General features: G+C 39.4%; 1 protein-coding gene and 1 long non-coding RNA gene across 5 annotated transcripts in view; one reads left to right on the top strand and one right to left on the bottom strand.

Annotated features, from left to right (window-relative positions):
- Window positions 1-18,747, top strand: part of RORA (RAR related orphan receptor A) — a 425,240-nt gene extending 406,493 nt beyond the window's left edge. For all 3 annotated transcript variants that reach the window (XM_075857792.1, XM_075857790.1, XM_075857793.1), the window contains 8 exons: window positions 4,540-4,681; window positions 9,326-9,721; window positions 10,028-10,149; window positions 10,930-11,062; window positions 11,963-12,070; window positions 13,134-13,244; window positions 14,036-14,148; window positions 16,216-18,747. In XM_075857792.1, coding sequence (XP_075713907.1) covers window positions 4,540-4,681; window positions 9,326-9,721; window positions 10,028-10,149; window positions 10,930-11,062; window positions 11,963-12,070; window positions 13,134-13,244; window positions 14,036-14,148; window positions 16,216-16,380 — 1,290 coding nt within the window. In that variant the 3' untranslated portion in view covers window positions 16,381-18,747. The remainder of the gene's footprint in view (window positions 1-4,539; window positions 4,682-9,325; window positions 9,722-10,027; window positions 10,150-10,929; window positions 11,063-11,962; window positions 12,071-13,133; window positions 13,245-14,035; window positions 14,149-16,215) is intronic.
- LOC142749574 (uncharacterized) lies at window positions 1,728-23,537 on the bottom strand. Of its 2 annotated transcripts, XR_012882427.1 has the most exons (4): window positions 23,333-23,537; window positions 9,130-9,236; window positions 2,209-2,496; window positions 1,728-2,095 (listed from the first exon to the last, which is right to left on the bottom strand). It is a non-coding gene; the product is annotated as an uncharacterized LOC142749574 (long non-coding RNA). The 2 variants fall into 2 exon arrangements; XR_012882428.1 differs by lacking the exon at window positions 9,130-9,236.
- Between the last annotated feature and the right edge of the window lie 3,693 nt (window positions 23,538-27,230).

The raw sequence follows: 27,230 nt of genomic DNA, 5'->3' as shown, positions 1-27,230 counted from the left end.
GGATTGAGCAATCTGAGCTCCTAGGTGAGAGGCCGGCTCCGGCTATGCTGACCTGCACATTGATGAAGATGAGGGGAAGTGTTCCTATGTGTATACTACATGGCCAAGCGTGTTTGGATAGCTGAACATCATACCCCTGTGTGCTGGTTTAACATCTCCCTAATGCTGCTGTAACAGCCTTCACTCTCCTAGGAAAGCTGTTCGCAAGATTTTTAGAAATGGGTTGCAGGAATTAAGCCAAAATATTAGTGAGATTTTGCAATGACTAGGCGCTCAGTCAGTATTGACTTGAAAGCTCAATTACGGGCCAATAAAGTTCTTCTGCACCAAACTCGGCTATATGAACATGTATATGTCACGTTTGCTAAGGGGGAGGCCGCAAGGGATCTCAGCCATTAAACCACTTCAACATGGCGATCAATACTGATTGCAGTGTGTATAGGATCTAAATAAAAGTGTGGGGAACCCTATGTTATGTCATGGTGGACCATGGCATGGCAATGCACCCTTTTGAAGAATACCCTGAGGCCTAAGTAAGCCCCCCAAGGTTCTTCTGCGGTATGTCCTGAGAGATGCCTGGACATATTGTTATGCACACGTATAATGTACTGGCATATAGAAATATGACCGTAAATAACAGTTAAAACATAAAGAAGAAATATTACGAAAGTTACAAAAATAAATAATAATAATAATAATAAAGATGAAAAAAATAATTAAGTGTCTGTTCACATCAGCGTTGGGTTCCATTTGGGGTTTCCGTTCATCTATTCTAAAACAGATGAACGGAAAGCCGAACGGAAACTATAGCTTCCGTTTGCATTACCATTGATTTCAATGGTGATGCTTCCGTTGCAGTCGGTTTCAGTTTTTTCCCTTTCAGAAAGTTTGTTTTTTCCACGGAAACAACAGCGCAGTCAGCTACGCTATTGTTTCCGTTAAAAAAACAAACACAAACTTTACGGCATGGAAACAAACTGAAACTGAAGCATTACCATTGAAATCTATGGTTATGCAAACGGAAGCTATAGTTTCCGTTCGACTTTCCGTTCATCGGTTCCTCTGACCGCAAACAGACCCGAACGCTGATGTGATCAGGCCCTTATTATTCTCATTTGCCGAAATAAAGAATATAGCTCGTCCTGCAAAAAAATACAGTTAAGGCTGTCAGAAAAAGATTGAGACGAAAATAAATGTTATAGCGTGGGTACCCCCTCTATTGGGCAAGGTATAGAGCGGCTGTAAAGAGCGCCTCCTGCTATGACCATGTATTACATATACCCATTTCATACTCCGTCAGGCTTTATAGTTGGCACTTTGCAGTTGGAAAGAAAGCTAAAATCCATAAAGCTGCTGATGAACAATTCTCGGGCTGACGTATTTTCTGTTTCAAACTTTACAGTGAGTGTGAAAACGGAGAACGAATGAGTATTACAACGCTGCATTGTCTTGTTTTGTTAGCTTATGGGGCCTACAGCTTCACAGTATGACTTATATTACTGCTACTGTATGCTCATGGTATTGTATAGCTACATACGTGCCTTTATACTCTTGTTAGTAATGGATGTGGCTGAAGTGGCCAAACCCACCCAACAGGTGTCCGTATACGTTTGGCCACTATTGTATAGTGTATATGTTTATTTAATTTCTGTAGTGCCACCACCTTTTAAATAGTCACTTCAAATAGAATAGTTATTTTATTTTTTCTTTATTATTTATATGCCCTTCATTGATATTACTTTCAAAAAGATCTAAGATTAAGCATTATTATTGAGTAGGGTGCCTAATATACAGAATCAGATTGTCCTTGTGTATAGCTGATCACTACTATGCACTTCTACAACATTAAACGTTACTCTGCTTGCTTTCAAAATGGTGGCCAGAATAAGCTATGTACGGAATATAATACAAACTCATACAATACTTAATAATATCTCATGAAAACTTAAGTTAGCTGCAGTCTGGACAAACTAATCTATGAGATTTGTCTACATTGTCCTGTTGTGGTGGGTTGTCGAGGAAGTCCTATGTCACATCATCTGCCCACGCATTTCATTTTACCATCACAGTGGCAGTCGCGCTCTCTGACCTAAGCCTACATCAGAATGAAAGAGAGAGATTAGAAGAGCACTTATCAGCCAATCAGATGTAGACATGAGAGATGTGTAGGAAGACGTGTCAGCAGAACTGTCTTTAGATATTACTTACCCTAGACGATGAAAAAGGAAAGTGTGACAGGAGAACCATGAGCTATTTTTACAGAGGTAAATGAGTTCTGATCAGATCCATGTAATATGAGGTTGCTCCTTAACATAGTATGTTTTATGGACCAGGAAGTTTCATTAAAGATATGTAGATATGAATTTTAAGTATTTGCTGTCCACTGTAATAACTTTCGTGTCCTGTTCATTTAACCTGCATACATCCGTTGTGCTGGGTATGAGGAGTGTTGATGTCCGTTGCAGGCTTTGTGCATAGCAATTCCAACAGTGACACCTGTAGATTATAACCAAGTCATGCATTTAGTCAGCGTTATTAAATTGGCACTTTTTATAAAGGACCATCATGTAAGGTTGAGTTTACACTTTACAGGTTTTCTATTTTGGATCCGATGAAGCCAACGTCCCTATAATTTAGTATTAGAATGCTCTATTATTGGCCGTATTAACAGATTGCTAGGATAGGATCAGTTTTATTAGAAAGAAGGCTACTATTCTCCATATTTAGGTTTTCTGGTCCAATCACCATTTACAAGCCATCATAGTGATTATTGCGCCTTCATCATACATTTTTTTTAGCGGGTCAGATCATTTTCTTAAAGATTTGATAGTTCGTCAGTTTACGCAGCGCCGTTTCCTCCACAATCAGCAGTTTTCAGTCCAATGTCTGCCTCTCTGTACTTTAGGGGTGCATTTCAAGCTCTGGTCATTTTGCCTATTTCATAAATTTGTGCAAGTTCTCTAAATATCAGAGCATAAATGTAGGCGACTGATCCGTACGCAACTAATGCCTGACTATATTCCATAAATAACTTTTTAGATTCTGCCCTATTTACATTTAGGACATTTGTTTCCAAGCTACGGATCCCATAATGGTCCAAAACAAATGTTAAACATTAGTAGAAAGTATTCTGCATTAGCTATGTTCATTGTGATAAGGGTCAGTTCACACACAACTTTTTTGGCGCTGATTTTGAAACCGAATTAAAAAATTTTCCCAGGCATCTTTTCGCTTTTCATGGAAAATAAAAGCTGCATAGTCTTTCTTCAAGCGGTTTCTGCTTCTGACCCCCATTGAAATAAATTGGAGGCATAAGAGCCCTGCAGCGCTCGTTTTGAGCGTTTTATGCCTGTGGTAGATTCAGCTGCGGGCAAAAAATGGCGAATAAAACACGAAAAATGCGCTGGCAATTAAAACTCTGCCTCAAAATTTCTGAAATTCCTTTTCTGCCTGTCAAAAAACTCAGAGCGAACTAGGCCTAAATGTATGCAAAATATCCCACTAGGCTGTGTGTATAAAGGACACTTGTGCACCAATATCAATGCAAAAAGTATACAAACTTTATTATAGTACAAAAAAAACATGTGAGCTATAGAGCATTAAAACACGTATTCCTCCAACATGAGGCAACTCTATAGAAGGATAAACCTCTTGTTTGGGCGCTTCCTATCATAAAAATACAAAAGGTGCAAACCTAGCTGCTCAGAGCATGCATGTATCAGTATAACATCAGGTATAATGTGAGCATGTAAAAAAAAAAATGGCAGCCTGTGTGAATGAGAGTTAATACATCCCTGTGTTAGAGTAGTCTATCTGGTATCGCCGCTTCTGCAGCTTTCTCAGGGGTCATGGTATAAATGTGTTCTGTATATGCATTACCCCCTGATCCTCAACTTGTCCACCCTAATTGACATGTGCATATATACATGAGCTGACCAGGATGATGCATATCCATAAACCTCTTGTTTTGAACTGGCTGTGCCTGTAACCATTGGGACTAGTCCTGATGGTCGGTAAAAATGAAGAAAGCCGTCAAAAAGGCCTACGTTTTAATTGCTGGTCCTATTTGAGAGATTAATGAGCCAGAGGATTCTGCCACAGCCAGCCATAAATCACAGAGCTTTCAGAGAGTCTCCTTGTCACCCACCGGAGCGGAGACTTCTCAGCATGGCCGCTGGTACAGAGAGGCCTGGCAGCTGGCAGCTGCTTTCTTGTAATTAAACAGCCAATGAGCAGCTAATTAAGACATGTGTATACAGGAGTGGAAGTGGATATGGTAATGAAATGAAGAAGTCTATTCATTAGGCAGGAATTGTCAGAAGACTGCAGGGAGGCCTGGTGTATCCATGCCGGGTGTATTCACACTGATGTTGTGGGATTGGACAGACATGGAGGAAGGATTTCACCAAGAACTGACTCACTGATTTCTCATGAGTAGAAATGCACAACAGGTGCAATGTATAGAAGTTTATATCCTCATCCATAATGTACGTACATACACATGATAGATAGAAACTTTACTTTTGCTTTTCCTTCCAGGGTTTCTTCAGAAGAAGCCAACAGAGCAACGCCACATATTCGTGTCCACGGCAGAAGAATTGTTTGATCGACAGGACAAGCAGGAATCGTTGTCAACACTGTCGGCTGCAGAAATGCCTTGCTGTGGGCATGTCACGTGATGGTAGGTGACAGTTTTAATATATTAAGCACTTAAAAACAAAGAAAAGTTAACCCCCTTACGACTGCCATACGGCTATATACGTTCCAACTGCTGATGCCCCGGGCAGTTGTCACGTATATAAAAGTTGGCAGCCTGGAACTGGAATTAATGAGTGCAGTGCTGCTTCATTGTAAGCAGCGCTGCACTCTCATGTCTACAGGGGCTTTGAGAGCCCTGGAATACACCACCCCGTCCCCGTAGATAGCGCCACACACAACCTCCGCGTAGATAATGCAATCCTGCCTGTAGATAGCGCCACCTAAGCTCCCTCTAGTAGCTGAATCCCTGGCCAGGGCACTCTGGCCAGGGATTCCCCTCCTAGAGGGAGCCCCCGGCGTCTCTCCATCCCCCATGTAGATAGTGCCACCCCCTGCAGATAGCAAACCCCCCCTGTAGGTAGCGCCACCTAAGCTCCCTCTAGGAGCAGAATCCCCGGTCAGATCGCTCTGGCCGGAGGTCTGCTCTTAGAGTGAGTCCCTGACGTCTCTGCCCATATTTGGACAGTTACGTCAGGGGCTCTCTCTAGGAGCGGAATCCCCAGCTGACGCTCTGGCCGGGGATTCTGCTACTTGAGAAGCCCCTGGCAACACTATCCATTTATGGACAGTGACGTCAGGGGCTACTCTTGGAGCAGAATCCCCGGCCAGAGCGCTGCCGACACTCTGGCAGGGGATTCTGCTCTCGGAGGAATCCCCTGATGTCACTGTCCATATATGGACAGAGACATCAGGGGCTCCCCCTAGGAGCGGAACTCCCGGCAAGAGAGATTCCACTTCACAGGCAGCTACAGTTGTGCTATCTACAGGAAGGGGGTGCCATTTACCCCCCTGTAAATGGCATCCCCCTTCCTATAGATAGCACCACTGTAGCTCCCTGTAGAAGTGGGGCTGGCGCTATCTGCAGGTGGGATGTTGCTGTCTACAGGGGTATTGCGGCACTATCTACATGGGCACTGTGGTGTTTTCAAGTGGCAGGCACATAAAGCCCTAATAAATAAAATTCCTAAAAATGTTTTACCGTCTATGAAAAACTGATGCCAAATGACGGTTAAAAACGGTCAAACGGCCAGGAAATTTATTCAAATTTTGAGACACATTGATGTAAAACAGCCATGAAAAACTGACAGTTGATCCGTTGTTAACTGCCCTTTTTTTTTACTGTTGTGTGAACATAGTCTTATGGCCTCCTTCACTCTCCGCTCACAGCGATCCAGGCTGACGGAGAGAAAAAACGACTAATTGTTACAGAACTGTACAGCGTATATAGATAGATAGATAGATAGATAGATAGATAGATAGATAGATAGATAGATAGATAGATAGATAGATAGATAGATAGATAGATATTAAAAAACATGTTGGTGATTTTGTCTGCGCACCATAAAAATGAAAAACATGGAATTAATTTAACTAATCCAGAAAATGAAAGCCTCATAAGTCTTGTAAAAACATACGGTAGTTAAAATAGTTGTGATATTCAAAGCGGTTGCAAAGATATAATCGTTTAAGTAAGTCAGAAATGGAAAATTTGACCTGGACACAGGGGCATCAATGACCCTTGGTCATGAAAGAGTTAATTACTGTATTTATTTTCCACATTTAATAAAAAAAGATTTATTCACACAGTGCAGTCAAATCGTGGCAAACAACGGCTATTAGATTGCACCATGTGACTATATCCTAACTTTAGAATTTGTGATATTTTTTTTTTACAGCTGGTGTACATTAACACATATTTTTTGCCTACCTTTCTCAACCTGGAGTTCAGCGTGTGGGAAATGTGAGAGTATTTTACTTAGTAGCAGTAATTGTCATTGTTGATTTTATTTATTATTTTTAGAAACAATACAAACTTCTCAGTTTAACAAAATGCACATTTGCAATGGGTCATTTAAGCTATTTCATCAGTGGGCCCCTTATATACAGTATATATATATATATATATATATATATATATATTTCTGATGGGATGTCTCATATGTATATGTGACTGTGCTCCCCTGTATAGAATAGTGTAGTCTGTTACACTACTGTGTACAGCAAAGAAAACAAACATGCCAAATGCATACTCTTTTCTAATACACCAGGTGAATGGGGCCCTATGGATGACTTCTGCTTATGCGCAGATTCTTTTCCGGCAGATATGCTGAATATGTTTGCAAACGTGATGTGTACAGAGCCAAATACAATTTAACCCGTTTCCGCCCTGTGCCCTAATCGTATGTTGTGGTTTACAGTTAGTTTATGCGAGCTGCCGTTCTTTTACGATGCTGTGTTGGTGCAGGTTAAATATCTGAGCCGGCACCATCACTTGATCCCATCCCGATGGGTTGCTATGGCACCCGAGGGCCTAACATTGGCCCCACATCTGCCATATACTGAAGCATATTACACGAATAGGCTGCCTTTTAATTTTACACTGACATAATACATTGCAATACAGAAATATTGCAATGTATTATATGAGGGATCAGGTTAGGTGTTTAAGTCCTATAATGGGGCTAAAGACAAAAAGTGTATAAAAAAAAACCTTCCCCCTCTTACACTTTATTTTGGAAAAAAGTGTAAAAATAATAATAAACTATACATATTTGGTATTTCTGCATTCGTAACGACCCGTACGATAAAATTTACCCCACGGTGAATTGCGTAAAAGTAAAAGGCTTAAAAACGATTGCAAATTTGCTATTTTTTGATCATCCTATATTAAAAAAATTGTATGTGCGGGCCCTAACAGACCTCCTTTAATTGAAAAAGAAAAATGTTAGGGGTCTTTGAATGCAGTGACACAGAAAAAAATTATTTCTTTATTTTTAAAAAAAGGAGAAAAACTAAAGACATTTGGTATCGCCATAATCATAGCGGCCCACAGAATAAAGTTATCATGTCATTTATACCATACGGAGAACTGTGTAAAAACAAAACCCCAAAATGGTGCACAGTGGCGGAATTGCTGTTTTTTCCTACCTCCCTCCCAAAAAAAATGAATAAAAGTTATATAATACATTATTAGCTTAAAGTAGTGCCATTAAAAACTACACCTAAAAGCAAGCACTTTGACAGAAAAATAAATTTATGGCTTTCGGAACGCAGAGATAAAAATACGGGAATTTTTTTTTACGACCTTTGGTCCAAAATAGGCTGCATTCTTAGGGTATGTTCACACGACAGCGTCCGTAACGGCTGAAATTACGGGGATGTTTCCGCCTGAAAACATCCCCGTAATTTCAGCCGTCGCGGCATGTGCAGGCGCTTGAACGCCGCGTCAATTACGGACGTAATTGGCGCTGCTATTCATTGGAGTCAATGAATAACGGCTCCAAATACGGCCAAAGAAGTGACAGGTCACTTCTTTGACGCCGGCGTCTATTTACGCGCCATCATTTGACAGCAGCGCGTAAATATACGCCTCGTGTGAACAGACAAACGTCTGCCCATTGCTTTCAATGGGCAGATGTTTGTCAACGCTATTGAGGTGCTATTTTCGGATGTAATTCGGGGCAAAAACGCCCGAATTACGTCCGTAATTAGTGCGTGTGAACATACCCTTAAAGGTTAATGAACTGCTGGCTGTAAGGAAAATCAGGTGTGTCTCACTTTATTCAGACCACATTAATTTTAAGTAAGCTGAGACACCTCCTATTTTTTCGCGGGCCCTTCACACAGTCCGTTAAAACAACAGTCGTGTGGACAGTCCCATTGAAAATACATGCAGCCGTCTGACGTCCGTTAATAAAACAAAAACGTCCGTCACACGGACAAAATTTACGTTCGTCTGAATAAGCCCTTAGGGTGTGCTTACACTAGTGCTAAAATAGCATAATGAAGTTGGCTTTTTGCCCTGTATAGAACATAATGTTCAAAAACGTGTCTGGCTTAGTGGTTATTATTACTGCCTTGTAATCCTGGGCTCCTAAGATTTAATCTAATCAGGGCAACATCTGCATAGAGTTTGTATGTGCCAGTCCCTGTGCTTGCCTCTCTTTCCTCCGGGTACTCTGCTTTCCTCTCACAGCCCAAAAAGTTGCTTATAGGTTAATTGGCTTTCTATGAAATTGGCCCTAGTGGGAATGTATGCGGAGAGGGATATTAGATTGTGAGCTCCAGTGGGGAAAGGAACATGTGAGTAAATACTTTGTGTGCAGCACTGCTTAATATGCTAGCACTATGCATATATAACAGGGTAAAAATAGAATTATGCAACATACAATCTATGACTGTTTCAAAGGAAACAATCAGAAGGCATGATGTGCTAGTTTTCCCTGAAATAAAAAAATATTCAGGGAAGTGGAACAGTTGAAAATTTGTTGATAATTTTAAAATCTGTGTTTTTAATGGAAATTAAAAAATTCCTACAATCTACATGACGCAAGTTTGAGGTACATTGATCTTTAAATATTCAGCTCATACTCATCATAGCCAGCAGGGGGCAGGTTCTCGGCTCCTCTTATGTGAAGATTTTCTAAATTGACTGGTAGTCCTGCTGTGAGAATATATTTCTTCCAGAAGACGCACATCTCATGATCAAAATAAAACAGAAATGAGTTTTGAAATACCAACAATAACCTATTTAATATAATTGTTTGTTCTATTTTTCTCTCTATAGCTGTAAAGTTTGGCCGCATGTCCAAGAAGCAGAGAGATAGCCTATATGCCGAGGTGCAGAAACATCGCATGCAACAACAGAGAGACCACCAGCAGCAGCCGGGGGAGGCAGAACCACTAACTCCTGCAGGATACGGCTTGACCCCTAATGGGCTGACAGAGTTACGGGATGACCTGGGGGGATACATGGAAGAGCACACTCCAGACGAAGGCAAGAACGAGTCCGCAGTTAGCAGCTTCTACCTTGATATCCAGCCATCCCCAGATCAGTCAGGCTTGGACGTCAATGGCATCAAACCAGAGCCTCTCTGTGACTACACACCGCCATCATCCTTCTTTCCCTACTGCTCATTCACTAATGGAGAGACTTCCCCGACTGTATCAATGGCAGAACTTGGTGAGTTGGACTTATTAATGGTACCTGGATTTACTTGCTTCAGTCTCCGCTTTATGGAATTGGTCATAATTGGACATCTTGTGTGGAAACATGTCCTTTGTAAAAACTGTTTCATAAAGCTTTTCTTTATTATTGGTGTTTATGCACATCATATATGTAGCTCGGCAAGTAATGTAATGTTTATAGTCAAGTTTATGTTCAAAGTCACTGCTTTCGTTAAAACTTCTTTACTTCCAAAGGCCACAGTTTAGAGGAAGTCGTGCTTGTCATTTAGATGTACTGACTCCTTTTCTTTGTCATTGCTAGAACATCTTGCTCAGAACATCTCGAAGTCTCACATGGAAACCTGCCAGTATTTGCGTGAGGAGCTGCAGCAGATAACATGGCAGACCTTTCTCCAAGAAGAGATTGAAAGTTACCAGAGCAAGGTACACTGTGGGCACAAGGCAAAGCCTCTATGTTTAAAGGGAATGTCCTGTGTTAAATAACTCCAAACTCTTTTTTTTTTTTCATAACAGAAAAATATATGTAATCATAACAGGGTAGAAATGTAGAAAATTACACGAGCATTTAGTATTTTTTTCAGAAAAAAAAAAAGAGAAGAAGAATAACCGGTTCTCCTCTATTTTGGATCCGCTCCTGGTTTTGGCTAAAAAAAATATAAAAAATAAAAAGACAAAAAAAGCCATGCAATAATGGCACTAAATCAGCACTAGTCAAACAATGGCATTTGTAAATAAGACGTTCTTTTGAGTCAGGTGGCAGGATTTCTATGACTATGTGCATTACCTCTCGAAACAGCTCCAACCGCTGTCTTTTTATATATTGTAGTACTTACCAGTTGTCATTCAGGACTGATATCTAGGGGATGGGACTACTATATAATTGAAGAATATGAAGTACGATTAGACCACTGTTAATCTTCGTCTAATTTGAAATTTGCATAGCATTGTAGTACTTTTTTGTAATGATGATCAGGCAGACTAAAATAATAAAAACGTATTGTCTAACTATTTTGACCTTATTGAATATTACTCTTGGTTTTTCGGAATTGTCCCGAAGCATCATTTCAGCTTGAGAAAAGCACTTGGTTAGAACACTAATGCCCCCTATTGGAATAAGAAGAGTACTACACCAAGCTTGTAGACCTGGGTAAAGCACCTATGTTAATAAATCTATTGAGTATGTCTTTGTATTTCCCTATACAGCAGCGGGAAGTCATGTGGCAGCTTTGTGCAGTAAAAATCACGGAGGCCATACAGTATGTGGTTGAATTTGCCAAACGCATTGATGGCTTCATGGAGCTGTGTCAGAATGACCAGATAGTGCTGCTGAAAGCAGGTTTGTATACATATGAGAAAATATAATAGTGAAAAAAACTAAATCAAAAATAGGATCTGTAATGTTCAATTTGTAAAGGATTTGTAGAAATGGTGAAGTAAGCCCTCTGTTACGTGTAGCAAGCACTCCCAGCCCCTCAAATAAGATTTTTGTGGTCATTCAGTCTGTTCAAAATTGTCCTCAAGCAACCACTAGCTTACTCCTCTTAGAGCATCTAATACATAGACTAATGTAAAGAAATCTGTCTTGTGACACCTAGCCAAGCCAGAATTGTGAGACACAAGCTTGCCATACATAAGAGTTTTTACTCCGCACATTGTAAACCCTAAAAATGTTCAAAAATACTAGTTAAAGGGGTTGTCCACTACCGGACAATTGATGACCTATCCACCAGATAGTTCATCAGTATATCATCGGTGCGGGTCCGACACCCGGACCCCGCACCGTTCAGCTGCTTCGGTTGCCTGCGGGCACCGGATGTTATTGCACATTATGTGATGTAGCCGGAAGCAGATGGCTCCATACATTGCATAGCGGCCATGCTGCCGAACTGCAGCTCTGCTCCTATTCACTTGAATAGGAGCAGAGTTGCAGTACTGCAGCTCGGCCGCTATTCTGTGGCCGGAGAGAACTGTTTCCAGCATGTACGTCCGGTGCAGGGTCCAAGTTTCAGACCCGCACCGATGATATACTGATGACCTATCCGGTGGACAGGTCATCAGTTTTCCGCTAGTTGTCTGTCTATATGACTTTTTTTATTTTGCCCCCTATTAAACCATTAACTTTAAATAATTGTTCTGGCCATCTATATGTAGTACTATATAGCAGGAGTATAATAGTGTGTATATCAGTTATATATTTCCAAAGTGTGATATTTTTGTGTTTTGTCTGCTATTCCAGGCTCATTAGAAGTCGTTTTCATCAGAATATGTCGTGCCTTTGATTCTCAGAACAACACGGTGTATTTTGATGGCAAATATGCAGGCATAGAGGTCTTCAAAGCTTTAGGTAAGTGTCTCTAAATAGACATTATTTTATCATCATAGATTCCACTTTCCATATGGTCCCCACAGTAGATCGACATAGCATATTGACTATTTAATGCTGCACAGTATATTGTACCACACTCATACACCACATTGCTCTATAGTAATCCTGGTGGTCAGACTCCGATTTGTGTCTCAGCCAATGCTGTTGGCCGTTAGTGATAATACAGTCACATATATCTATACTAAAGGCTCGTACAACGGATAATCTCACTGATGAATAAATCTTCAAACTGGATTGGAGTACCTTACACTACAGGTGGACAACTAACAGACATTTGGTAGCCACAATAATGACTATTTGGACTCAAAAACTTCATGGAAACATAAGAACATTTTCCTAAGAATACGTGAGCCCCGCTCTAGTCCTACCCCCGATCACACTTCCAAAACCAGCCCTAATTGTACTCTTAATATTGTATCGACTGAATGCTAAGACCTAATATTGTGCCAACCACATAGTAGTAAATAATGTCATACCAATGCTCACAGGTTAGTTACTGCTACAGCAGTACCCAATGCATAAGACACAATGCCCTTATAATACAATATCCACTAATCTCCATGGTACTGCACCGTTCTCTACTCCATTACAAACATATTCTAGCAGCCATGCAACGGTAGCTGTCTCTTTTCGTGCCAGTCTGGTGGAAGTGATCTATACTTGATCTCTTGAATCAGAGACTCACGATTTCTGTCATAAAATGCTTGTGTCATCAGCGCCCTGCTGCAATGATGTCACATGCTGGTAGGATCAGGAAACATATGCTGCCAGTGAAGTGCCATGTGATCGGTTGCCCATTCCTATGAATGCCTTATTTCTAATCCATCATTTTATTATAACATTATATGGTATTTGTATTTTATGTTTTCTTATCTGTGAATATTCTAGTTTTTTAAAGCTTTTACTATATTTTAAATATAGTACAAGTACTGCCCATATATTTTAAAGACAAGTGCAATGCGACTGGCATAACTGACTATGTCTTATTGTTTGGCATCTCTCTTCCCCTGTTCCACTGCAGGTTGTGAAGACTTCATGAGCTTTGTGTTTGAGTTTGGGAAGAGTTTATGTTCTCTGCACTTGACAGAGGATGAAATTGCTCTATTCTCTGCCTTTGTGCTCATGTCAGGAGGTAAGTGTACAGAACTGCTTGCTTAACTGAACTGCTGGTGTACTGGCGTATTTTTAAAGGCTGAGTTGATTGAGGAATAAAATAAAGCCTATAACATATTGTACTGATCATAATTAAATATATTAACTTGCCCTACAGGAATATGCATATTGTTATATGTTTGGATTTTTTTGCCAGACACCAAAAAAAAAAATTCTGCTTCCTCTTAAACTTGGTTGCTCTGCGATAAGCTCTATTGATGAAAACTAGCAGATACATTGATAATAGGATTTCATGAAGTGTCTAGCTCAACATGCATGCAACCTATATGTTTGTATACATTCAAATAGTATTATTGCCAAAATGTTTGTATGGAGACCAGATAAACATCTACATACCCTAAATATCCAGCATAATCAAAGATAATGGGTTTGCAGAAGGAAAGTGAACATGCCTCTGAGGCTATGGGTTTCAATATAATTTTTTTTACAATGGAAGTTAATAAACAAAGTTTTTAACTGTACGCATACGTCAGGGCTATGCATTCTGTACATATGAAGGGAGATTTTCACAGCATATACGCCAGATATACCGTGGACATGGTGTGAACAGAGCCTTATACTGCTCAGAACCATGTGCTAACTACTGTGTTATCATATTTTCCAGGTGTTTTTCGTGTACTCCTCATAGATTTCGACTGTATATCCCTGTTTGACCCAAGTGATCAGTTAATGGATCTTGCACTGTACAGCCTAATGATATAAGGTTTATAGACAAAGTTCCAAACACTGACCATATAATATGTTTATCAGATCGCTCGTGGCTGCAGGAGAAGTTGAAGATCGAGAAACTCCAGCAGAAGATCCAACTCACACTGCAACACGTTCTCCAAAAGAACCATCGTGAGGATGGAATCCTAACAAAGGTGAACTGGCTCCTTCATGCCTCCTTCATTATGTCTTCTGAACATGACAAAATGCGTTCAATGGAACGTGAAGCAAGTCTGTTCACCATACACCTTGTCTGTTCTAACCCTGTGCCAACTATCACCTCTTCATTATTTGTCATTTTCCCCTTTCATTACATGGGGCTGCAGCCTATATCAGAAGTCAGCCAGGCCCATACTGGTGATGATAGCCCCTTATTGGCAATGTGACCTTTTAGTGTTCATGCATGGTGTAGTCCTGGCTCCTCTGTACTCATTGAGCAATGTCCAAATCTCACCCTGGCTTTAGCCAAGTAACACTTGGCTATGGTTATCAACTGGCCACGTCTCATGATTGAACTTAGGTACCCAACTATATTAAACTATTCTAGAATGGATGATATAATGTGCAATCTTTTTTTACCACCACTTCTCTGACTATATGGTTGCATGTCATTCTGACTTTTAACATTATATACGTTAATACCGTGGGCATTTACTCCAAATAAATTTGAGAACTTTTAACCCGTTAGTGACCGGCCCATCGTGTTTCTACGTCGGTCACTAACGGGCATTATTCCGATGCCATAGACTTTTTACGTCGCGGCATCGGAATAAGTTTACAGAGCAGGGAGCTGTCAAATCTCCCTGCTCTCAGCTGCTAGAGGCAGCTGAGGGCTGGGAGCGTCCCTGCTCTGCCGTGTGAGATCGATATTAGTATCGATCTCACACCTTTAACCCCTCAGATGCGGTGCTCAATAGCGAGCACCGCATCTGAGTGGTTTTGGAGAGAGGGAGGGAGCTCCCTCTCTCCCCCACCGACACCCGGCGATACGATCGCCGAGTGTCTGTGTCTCTAATGGCAGCCGGGGGTCTAATAAAGGCCCCCAGGTCTGCCTGGAGTGAATGCCTGCTAGATCATGCCGCAGGCATGACCTAGCAGATGCCTGTCCGTGTTAAACGGACAGGCAGTAATACACTGCAATACAAAAGTATTGCAGTGTATTATAAATGCGATCGTAGAATCGCATATTATAGTCCCCTAATGGGACTAGTAAAAAAGTGAAAAAAAAGTTTAATAAAGTTAATTTTAAAAAAAATGTGAAAAAAAATGAAAAACCCAGCTTTTCCCCTTACAAAATGCTTTACTATTAAAAAAACAAAATAAAGTTAAAAAGTTACACATATTTGGTATCGCCGCGTCCGTAACGACCCCGACTATAAATCTATTACATTATTTAACCCGCACGGTGAACGGCGTAAAAAATGTAATTAAAAACTATGGAAAAATTGCTGTTTTCTGTGAATCCTGACTTTAAAAAAATGTAATAAAAAGTGATCAAAAAGTCGCATCAACTCCAAAATGGTACCAATAAAAACTACAAGTCGCCCCGCAAAAAAAAAGCCCTCATACAACCGCATCGGTGAAAAAATAAAAACTTTACGGCTCTTCAAATATGGAGACGCAAAAACAAATAATTTTGAAAAAAAAGCGTTTTTACTGTGTAAAAGTAGTAAAACATACAAAAACTATATAAATTTGGTATCGTTGCAATCGTAACAACCCACTGAATAAAGTTATTGTGTTATTTATACCACACGGTAAACGGCGTAGATTTAGGACGCAAAAAAGAGTGGCGAAATTTCAGATTTTTTTCTATTCCCCCCCCCAAAAAAAAGTTTATAAAAGTTAATCAATAAATAATATGTACCTAAAAATGGTGCTATTAAAAAATACAACTTGTCCCGCAAAAAACAAGACCTTATACAGCTATGTCGACGCAAAAATAAAAAGGTTATAGGTCTTGGAATGCGACGATTGAAAAACGTAAAAAATAGCTTGGTCATTAAGGTCCAAAATAGGCTGGTCATTAAGGGGTTAAAGCTTCTAATAAGCTGATAATGGATACAGTATGTCAGCATGGGTCTTGTAAAGCTAACTCGCTGAAGAAAGTAGATTAACTATATATGTTGTCTGGCATGTTTATGGTTTTGTATAATTAAACTCCAGGGGTTGATATTAATTCTTGTACAATAAAAGCTTTGTTGTTTTTTTTATTTTCCCAGTTAATATGCAAAGTCTCCACCCTGCGTGCGTTGTGTGGGCGTCACGCAGAGAAACTCATGGCGTTTAAAGCAATATATCCAGACATTGTGAGACATCACTTCCCTCCCCTCTACAAGGAACTTTTTACCTCTGAATACGAGCCAGCCATGCAACTGGAGGGATAGAAAAGTCTACAGTTGACACCTGGAATACACAACAGTTTCATGAGAGTATAGTCGTGCACACACTCGTGTATGTGAACATGACTTAGAGGAACCAAGACACTTTACGCAAACCTGGGTACTGGAGGAGAGGGAGAGGGGTGACATGCAGAGACATTTGTCCTTGACCTCTCACCCCTTCCCCGGGGATATTGTTTACAGGATGTTTTGGAGAGAGTTTAAGGACCAATCACAAGGCAGGCTGGTAAGAGAACCACACCTGCATTTTTAACCATGAGACTTCTGAGGTCTCTAGCAATACAAGCAAAGTAATATTTATATATATAAATATATGTATTACAGGGTACTTGGGCATGAACATTTATATGGCTAAAGAGATCTTGTTTAAGTGTAGAGGCCGGATGTAGGCTTCTTCTGGTCTGTTTCAATATGGCACTTTTTTGTTTTGCACCTTTTTACTAATTCCTACTGCTCTTCTCCCTTTGTTTAGTGAAATGTGTTTTTGTTGTTGTTTGTTTTTTTTTCTCTTTTTTTTTTTCCTTTTAATTTGTATTTTTGTGTGCACATCAGGAAAACGATACTTAGTAAAAAAGCAATAGATTTTTGGGACTGTGTCGGAGCGGTTACTGCTGCTGTTTTTTGAGGGATTGATTTAGGGAAAGGCTGGTCCAAATAAACTGTTTACGATTCCCATAAAGATGGTACTTGCAGGGTTTAAATTAGGCCCTGTGTCATAGCAATGGGATGTGTAACCAGCCAGGTGTTTTAATACGTAAAAGAACAATTGGTGTGTAACACTGCAATGGGATGGACAAAGCACATCAGCCATTGATCCCACCTGTTTCATTGTGTCACCTTGCATTACCATTAGAGAACAGACCCGTTGTGAAATAATGCTAATTACTTTTTCTGAGATCATAACTTTTCAGTTTTATTCCCACCAAATGGCATTTGGCTACCAGAGAAATAAGGACTGCCAGCCTATCGCAGCCGAAAAATTTCATATCAATATGTTTTTGTTGTTGCGGATGTATGTAATTCCATGAAAATTCTGGCTAGCCACTCGGAAGTGTTATAAAGATGATTATTTCCACCCTATTCCAGAATCTTTTTTTAATACACAACTTCTACCTGAATTCACCTGAACTAGATATTCCAAAACTCCACTTATCAATTGACTAGGAGTCAGTCATCACTAAGAAATCCCATGTCATTCCACTGAGGTGCTGCTAGTTCTTAGAATTGGACATGCTATTGATTTCACCAACATTTGGTTCAGATTACAATTGTAGTGAGTAATAAAAAAAAATCTGAATTTTAAACTGAACAGTAAGGAAATGTACAAGTGTTCTTAAAACCATAGCATCTTATATAATTGTTACATGACCCTGTTCACACTTTATCAGATCATTTATGGAAAAATAAGTACTACTATTTAAGAAATTGAGTGAAAAGGATGACATACCTATCCTAATAAAATAGATGACAGCAGTACATGAAGGTAAGGAATATCCCATAAACCATACAAAAGATACTCTATAATTTGGAATAAGATAGTTAACCTGACAATGTTACATTCCCTAGATCCTCATGAATTGAACTGCTTCAATGCGTTAAAAAAAAATATATATACAGTTTTGGTCACGTTAATTTAAAGCTTAGTATAAGACTGTGCATGGAGTGTCACATGTGAGAAACCTTTATGCTTCAGAACAACAAACGGGGGAAGTGATGGAGTTACATCCATTGCTTACTGAGACCTGCAACCAGTGACCTATCTATAAAGGGCTGGGCCCCAGACAAAACTTTTGAATGCCTCTCCCTTCCCGAGCATTACCAGATCTATGTGGAAGATGGGAGGTAAATGTACCCTCACCCTGAGTCGCAGTATAAAACCACAACTTCTGTGAAAGTACAACTCCCATCATGACATAACACATGATCAGACCACATAAGAAAATGCAGGATGAGGACTTGGGAGGCATCAAACTCCAGACTCCTAGTTTAAATTCAGACCCCAGTCCAGACCCCTAAATTATTTTGTCCCCCACCAGATCCCTAAATTATATTTACCCCAGACCCCTAAATTAATCAGACCCCTAATTTAATCGGACAAAAAAAATAATTAAAAAAGTAAATTTAGAGACCAGACGCCTTTATTGCTCCCGGCTTCTTTTCACTGTTGTGTGCACCGGTACATACAAGGTCTTGATGCTGCTTGGCGTCAGGTCCTTTGTATGCGCTGTTGCAAACAACATTTCTGTGCTGACACTCTGGACAGTGTCAGCACCTTGCGCACCAGGCCACCTTTCACTGCGGCGTTTGATGTGGCTGGGGGGCCTTTGCATCCCTTAGGCTTAAAGAGGCTCTGTCACCAGATTTTGCAACCCCTATCTGCTATTGCAGCAGATAGGCGCTGCAATGTAGATTACAGTAACGTTTTTATTTTTAAAAAACGAGCATTTTTGGCCAAGTTATGACCATTTTTGTAGTTATGCAAATGAGGCTTGCAAAAGTCCAAGTGGGTGTGTTTAAAAGTAAAAGTCCAAGTGGGCGTGTATTATGTGCGTACATCGGGGCGTTTTTAATACTTTTACTAGCTGGGCGCTCTGAAGAGAAGTATCATCCACTTCTCTTCAGAACGCCCAGCTTCTGACAGTGCAGATCTGTGACGTCACTCACAGGTCCTGCATCGTGTCGGCCACATCGGCACCAGAGGCTACAGTTGATTCTGCAGCAGCATCAGCGTTTGCAGGTAAGATCGACTTACCTGCAAACGCTGATGCTTCTCTTCAGAGCGCCCAGCTAGTAAAAGTATTAAAAACGCCCCGATGTACGCACATAATACACGCCCACTTGGACTTTTACTTTTAAACACACCCACTTGGACTTTTGCAAGCCTCATTTGCATAACTACAAAAATGGTCATAACTTGGCCAAAAATGCTCGTTTTTTAAAAATAAAAACGTTACTGTAATCTACATTGCAGCGCCTATCTGCTGCAATAGCAGATAGGGGTTGCAAAATCTGGTGACAGAGCCTCTTTAAGGACCTGTTCGCGACCGCTATTACCCATATAGCTACACCACTGGCTGCAACGTGATTGATTAGTCTGGCAACACCGCTGTTATATAAACAAAGCCATACTCCAATAAATGATCAATTTTGGCAGGAACAGCCAATGGCCCAATGTCTATGGTGGCAGTCCTTGTTGGATTTCAACATGTGCGACCGTTTTTTCTCCTTGGACATAAGTGTTGCCAGAGATGTCGGACAGGGGCTTATCTTGCTCTCCCTATTACTGTAAAATTGACATGCACCGCTTCAAGATTTCTATAACAAGTCTAGTTGATTTTGTTTTATTGCTACTAGATATACCAGTTCTAGAAAAATGCTAATAGGCCTGTAGTTAATACTTCCACTACTGACAACAATCTTCTAGCCCTTTTGTTATTTAGTTCGGTAGATGTAAATCTTCCCTGGTTTAAAGGGATTCTAGACAGACTTGAAATGTAGCTGGAATAATGTCAGGGTGACAAACACTCTGCTCCTCATTCTGCACTGAGCAAAGATTGTAATACTTGTGGTGGGCTGTTTAAAAATGATGTGCTACAAGCTTTCTCATTTTGCATCCGGGTCCTCTGCTCAAGTGAATTCAGAAGTTCCTATGAAATAGAATAAGCATTGCCATGTTCACTTGAATGGCTGGCTAGGATGCTTCCTAAAGAGACATGTGACACCTCAAATCCCTCACAAGTGCCACCATCTCTATTTAGAGGCAGAATCAAAATAAGTAGTAACTATAAAAATATATATCCCTTTTCCAGTATGTCATTTTAGGCGAGACTCTTTATGTAGTTCTTTACTATAGATAGATGGACTAGTCATCACAGCCAAACATCACGACCATAGAAAATGATGTCATCGCATAGGATAACTATGCTGGATGCACTATTTATTAATTTTTGGTAACATTTTCAATAAAATAAGGTGCATATTGTCACAAAAAAATTTATAAAATATCCAGTGTAGCTGATGCTTATAATTCTACTTGATCTCCGATTTCATTGTCTGACTGCAGAATTGAGCATGAATATGCCTATTGTAAAGCTTCAATTTTACTTCAATGCTAAAAAATATAATATAGGAGACCCACACATCCTATAGTCACATCCTACCATCGAAAGACTAATACAGTCTCCAAGAAATGATGGAGTGGTGCACTTCTCCAAGAAATGAGGGAGCGCTAGTAGAGTTGCATACAAAACCTTATCTGTGTATATAGTGTATTCTGCCTTATTTAGACCTCCAGCAGTACAATACAGAAGTCATCTATCATTAAATCCCCACCCTCCAATAATAATGAGATGACTCTGCTGACACTATCTAAGTCTACACAGCAAAGCTGAAAAGTGAGCTGCAGGAAACTGGAAATGGCATCTTATTGTGTGTGTGCTCCAATGAGAAGCATTTTTTCTATTCTTAGTGATATACAAATACAAAAACACCATCAAAATGGAAAAAATATATGTTTATAAATAAAAAATTGATATAAATAATGTAATTTTCTGATGATACGTTCATGTTAAAAATAATTTAAAAAGAAAATAGCATTAGGTCTTGAAATATGAAGCATGTTTAGCCTAAAATCAGTCATTTAGAGGCACCAAAACTTGGATCCAGAATTGAAAATACTAAGCACCACTGCATTAGGCAGCCAAGGCTTCTGTAACACGCTTACAATTTGATAAATGGTGTCCGGCGCTCCACAATAATAAAAATCCACCGTTCTATTAAAAAACAAAGAACATCTTATTGTGTCCAAAAATACAAAACAGGCTTACATATTTCAAGCTGATCTGAGCTCTTACTCCTAGCATTATGCTATGACTAAAAGCTGAAATCAGCTTGAAACCTGTAGATCTGTTTCATATTATCTGAATGCAATTGGATGTTCTATGTTTTTTAATGGATTTCAAATAAATTGTAGATTTTTAATATTGTGGCGTGCCTGACGCCATTTTTTTTTTTTTTGTACGTTTTGGATCTGGATAGTGGCTTTGGGCTTTGGACGTTTTCCGTATACCCAACATATTACTTCTGTGCAGACATGACATAGGGTGAACCAATCAACTTTTTTTTGTATTAATATTGTAACAGGCTGTACCATTAGAGACTGGTACAATTAACAGTGGCTCAGGTTGCCTATTTCTCTGCCTTAGTCAGTGTTGTATTAATCTTATGGTATTGTAACCACCAATAGTTTTACAATCTTAGTTTGTTGGGTGACACAATGACAAAGAATTGGGGTACTGGCTGATGGCTTCAGTGTTGATTGTACAATCCCAAGCAGCCATGTCCGTTAAAACTTTGCAGTTGTATGTATGTCTGTGTGTATGTTCTGGCTGCTTTAAGGGTATGTTCACACGGCCTATTTACGGACGTAAATCGGGCGTTTTTGCCCCGAATTACGCCCGAAAATAGCGCCTCAATAGCGCTGACAAACATCTGCCCATTGAAAGCAATGGGCAGACGTTTGTCTGTTCACACGAGGCGTAAATTTACGCGCCGCTGTCAAATGACGGCGCGCAAATAGACGCCCGCGTCAAAGAAGTGACCTGTCACTTCTTTGGCCGTAATTGGAGCCGCTATTCATTGACTCCAATGAATAGCAGCGCTAATTACGGCCGTAATTGACGCGGCGTTCAAGCGCCTGCACATGCCGGTACGGCTGAAATTACGGGGATGTTTTCAGGCTGAAACATCCCCGTAATTTCAGCCGTTACGGACCCCCGCCGTGTGAACATACCCTAAGTGTTAAGATGCGTATAATTAAAGTGGGGATGGGATAAAATTACAATATTTAATACAAAGCCTGGACCACTTTAGAAAGCATAATAATTAAAAAGTATATTTTTTTAACCCTTGTATAAATATTTAAAGGCACTTGAACTATTCCTGCAATAAAAATGTGATTTGTTTAGCGGTCATAATGATAAACAGATTTTTTGTAATGTGAAAAAGTTACAAACGAAACGATTATTGTAAAAATTTTATAAGTAAAAAGAAACATTCAAAAGTTAAAATTTGTATTTTCAAGAACTGTCTCTAGTAAAAAAAAAAATGCAAAAAACTTTAAAAAAAAAATGTTCAAGTTTCTTAAATGTGCCATAGCCAAAATGTCACTTAGTTGTATTCAGATATTGTTATAATAGTGTTAATGTTTTGGTTAATGTGCTGTGATGGATATGCTGCAATAAATACAAGGATTGGGTGAAAAGATTTTTAGTTAGAATTTCAGAATACAAGTATGGAATCTAATCCAGAATGCTTGACGGAGTTTTCTCAGATAGGTTTTTGATTTTTTCATAATTTACAGAATAAATATGAATAGACAAAACTAAATCTAGAAATACCCTTATAACTGTTCCCACACCTCCGTTTGACATTCTACACACACAAGCTATATACAGCAAAAATCTATATCCACCCACTTCCCCATATGCCAGAATAACGTTGCCTTCCTTTTATTATTTATTTCTAAAAATATGCATTCACAATGGCTAAGCCCAACACAGCCACTATCATTGTGCTTAGTTTTGAGTGTTCGGTGGTGGCCACTTTGCTAGAGGGAGTAGTACTTTTACATACAAAGTACAGATAGTACTTCGTCCCTGTCTCTTCTTGTATAGTGAGCCATACTGTAGCCTCTACCTTCCGGTCACATAGTGCTGCGCAATGAAAGCAGGAACTAGTGCGAAAAAAAAAACATGGCTCCTGGACTCAAACCTTTTTTAATTGTGAGGATTTTACTAGAAGCTATGCCGAAGCATCACATGTTGACATGTACCGGTAGAAGAAAGCTAGGAAAGCAGAATTATGTTTTCCTATTTCTTCATTCATTTTTATACCTATCTGGATTATTTTTTTCTGTATAAAAAAAAAAATTCCATACCTGTATGTACATAGGGAAACAGGTCAACATTTTTCAGTTGTATAATGTCCAATCAGAACCTTTAAATCATTGGTTTTAATGTCATGCATTGAAGCATTAGCCATCGAACAAGGATAGCCGACAGGGGATCCATGGAAAAGATGTAAGAAGTCAGCTACATTTTGTAGACCTGGCTCCATAAATAAGGTGAAGGTAAAAGATATGAGATGACTGAGCACTTGAATACTGCCCACTCAGGAGTCTACTCATCCTTGCTATTGATTGTGACATGTTCATTTGGCATTATTCCCTATTTTATCAATTGTATTTGCTTTCGAACATTCCATGAATCCTGTATCTGTAATTGTTATTAAGAACCATTTTTTTGCACTTTTTCCCCATTCCTTCTAATGTGCAATATGTATATAGAATATGTAAAATATATAAATACACCTTGCTCCCTCAGGGAATTACTCATCCATCTCGCTAGGCTGTCACATTGGAGAAGATGCCAGGAAGGGGCAGTCATGATCCTGCAATTAAACTTTTTTGCAAAGGGAAAAATGTCAGTGATCCTTCATTACACCATGGATGTTCTCCAGACTGATGTTGTCGTCCATTTGGGCAGGGTTAATGCAAAGATTTAGCTTTTTCTTCTTCGGCTAATGTTCGGATTATCTAAACAGATATCCACAGAACTATAGAAAATAAGTTGACTTTAAATAGAAGCTTGGCCCACCATAGTTAATGTATAGTGTTCTTGAGTGCTGTCAAGACCGTTGTAATAACCCTTGATTTTATGTGGCTGGCTCTACATTGACTACTATTATTTTTGTCACTTGAGGGCATTCTCTACCAATTTCCTAAGTGTAAATACATACAGATGGAAACTATTTGCATTGATTTAAGTACACTGTAAAGCTGCCCATACATATTTGTTATCTTGGCAGATGCTTCTGTTAGCTATAGAGTCTGCAGACAGTCTTATGTGTATGGACGTCAGCGGACTCCATTGGCTATTCGTTGCTTTACCCAAGGATGAGTGGTGCCAGCACTGTTCAGCAGCTGCTCATCCTCTCCTAAAGATAACATACCTGTGCATGTCAATGTAAAGGGGCAAAGCGGGTGTGATAACTGCTGGCCAAACAACTTTCTTCGTGCAGTTATCAAATGTCTACAGCCCAACCTGTTTTTCCTTTTTGACCCTTAAACATTTGACCTGTTCTATGAGAGAACCATAAGAACAAATATATGACAATAACAAATTGTATGTGTGTTATTGGATGACACAAAAGGCTGCACAAAATTTGATGTTGTATGTCAATTTGCTATGCAGCAATTTTCTTTAGCTTTTAGGATTTTAGACTGAGTTACGTTTGCTTCAATAGACTTTCTGTAGCAAATATCATCCAAGCATAAAAAAAAGCTGTCAGTAACCCTAAAAACAAAATCTATCTATCGTCATTTTGGGAATGATACCTGTGAATAGGGGTTAGCAAGACTACAAGTTATAACAGGCATATTCTAGACACTAAAGCATGCGTGTACAAATGTGACCAGGGTGTCCTTTAATGCTTTTCTGTGCAGCCCTTGGCAAGTTGGGTAGTCCGTGTTTAACGTGTCTGCCCACCTCCTGCAGGATGCACAGAATGGCACAGTTGGCTGAGGTCCCATCGTGACACCGACACATTGACTCTCACCTGTCTGCTCTAGCTCTGTGCAGAGCTCCAGAACAGCGTTAGGGTGCAGTCACATGTGGCGTCATTTTTCGTTGCAGTAATTTAGACCATGTATTCCTATGGGTGGAGAAAATCTGCGACACATACATGGTTTAAATTTCTGTGCAGAATTTTCTTCCACATTACGCCTGCTCTAGAAGTAATAAAGAGCTCATAATACAAATAGTTTACATTAAAGTGATATGACTGTATATTTACAGATAGAAGTAATTCAGATTTCATCAGATCAAATTTGGCACAAGTTAATTTCTATTGCTCTATGTCAGTGATCTCCAACAGTGGTTTTCCAGCTGTTGCATAACTACAACTCCCAGTATAACTTGCCAACCTGTGGCCACAGGCTGGTGATTATTGCTGTACATCAAAGAGATATTAAAATCCGAAAATCGATATCTGGCAATAATAACAAGCATCTGACATAGTGAAATACTCTGATTTTAATTTTCCCTTTTTTTCTCAGAGTCTGTGAGAGTTTTGTCTACACTTGCAGGTAGATCTCTGCTCAGCAGTTTCATAGACAATAGGGTAAAATAGGTGCATGGCAAGTGTGCATACAACATCAAATATTCCAAATGTTGTCGTTGTTTTTCATATGGAAATACACCTAAATTTATCTTCTGCATTGTCATATATATGTTACCAGGTAACATTATTGACGACCCTCCAGCTGAACTTCCCCTTCAATTCCCAAAAACAAAGGGCTGAAATAGATGGCATGAAATCTATTTACGTATTAGTTAAAAGCAGTTATATAAAGCCTAAGGGGCAGCTTATGGCCGTGATCGCTCAGCCCTTGCCCTCAAATGTGGAGCGAAATATTTCTGGCTTACTTTTTCAGACATGCGAAACAGAGAGAATTCCAATATTTAAGTGACAGATCCCCTTTGGTTTAATCTCCCTGTTCTGACTGGAATGTAGCACCCTCACATAAAGCCACTGAAACATATTGATAATTAGCAGTGTTAACATTGTAGATAGTTTGATTTTATTGTTCAGCTGTTTATTATGTTTTTTTGTTCATTGTTTTGCATCTAAATCCATTTTATGTCTACAAGTATATCGATATATAAACATGGATACAATAAATCCACTCTGAGAGGTTATCCAGCCATAAATAACTGAATGTCGAAGCAATAAACTTACATTGTCTTTATGTCTTGAAAATACACCGGCATGTTCAAATTTTTTCTGCTCTTTGTGTGAATATGACATTTCTGTTTTGTCTTAGATGGTTGTGAAAAACTAGCATATTTAAATTATTTTTTACATTTTTCAGAAACTGGACAAATGAGTGCAGATGATAGGAAGTATAGAGTGTGGCCATCCAGACAGGATCACATACAATGCATGTTTGACAGATTTCACAATATTGTTTAAGGCATTGCTCAGTTTATACACAATGTATTTACCTTTGTTAGATTTGGCATGGCAGTCTTAACAAAATCATTGGTAACAAATAGGATAATTGAATTTGATGACTTTTATGTTTTGTTTTATTAATAAGCTAAACTATGTATAGTTGATACCCCATAGTTTCACCATACAAAAATCCATATAAGACATTATTTTATACATTTTGTATCAACCTCTCTACCCTAGCAGTATTCAGGACCAAATGTAAGATATTCACTAAGCCTTGCTGGAAATCATGTCTATAATTATTAGTAGAGAAGTTAAAAACATGACGAGGGGATAGAAAAGCATTTTCTACCCTCTGATTATTACATTTATAACCATTATTACAGTAGAGCTGCCCTAGGTCAGCTGTCCGAATTTCCAAACAAGTATTTATGTCTGTCAGGCCTGCCAGGCATTATTTAATTGCAGTGGCTTATGGGTGGGAGGCCTTAGTTTTCCTAGTTTTTACCCCTTTTTTTGCGTTTTAACGCATACTTTGCTTGTGATGTCTGCAGTAACTCAAAATGACTTACAAGTACAATTACGTTCATACTACTGAATCACTAGATGGTGAGGAAACCGTTCTACAGTACTGCAGGCATACTGCTGGAAAAAAATAAAATAAAAGCACCCCAATCCTGTTAGGCTATGAAAGTCTGTCGTACCGTTTTCTACTTGATGATGAGGAATCTTTAGTCATTGCTAGACATGGGTGAACTGATGTTGAAATTTGATTGACCATCTCCTTGCCGCTGGTGACTAGGCCTTCTCTTGCAATGGCT

This window comes from Rhinoderma darwinii, chromosome 3, assembly GCF_050947455.1.
Source record: "Rhinoderma darwinii isolate aRhiDar2 chromosome 3, aRhiDar2.hap1, whole genome shotgun sequence".
NCBI lineage: Eukaryota > Metazoa > Chordata > Amphibia > Anura > Rhinodermatidae > Rhinoderma > Rhinoderma darwinii.
The sequence above is the reverse complement of the archived record's forward strand: the minus strand, read 5'-3'. Positions and strand labels throughout refer to the sequence as shown.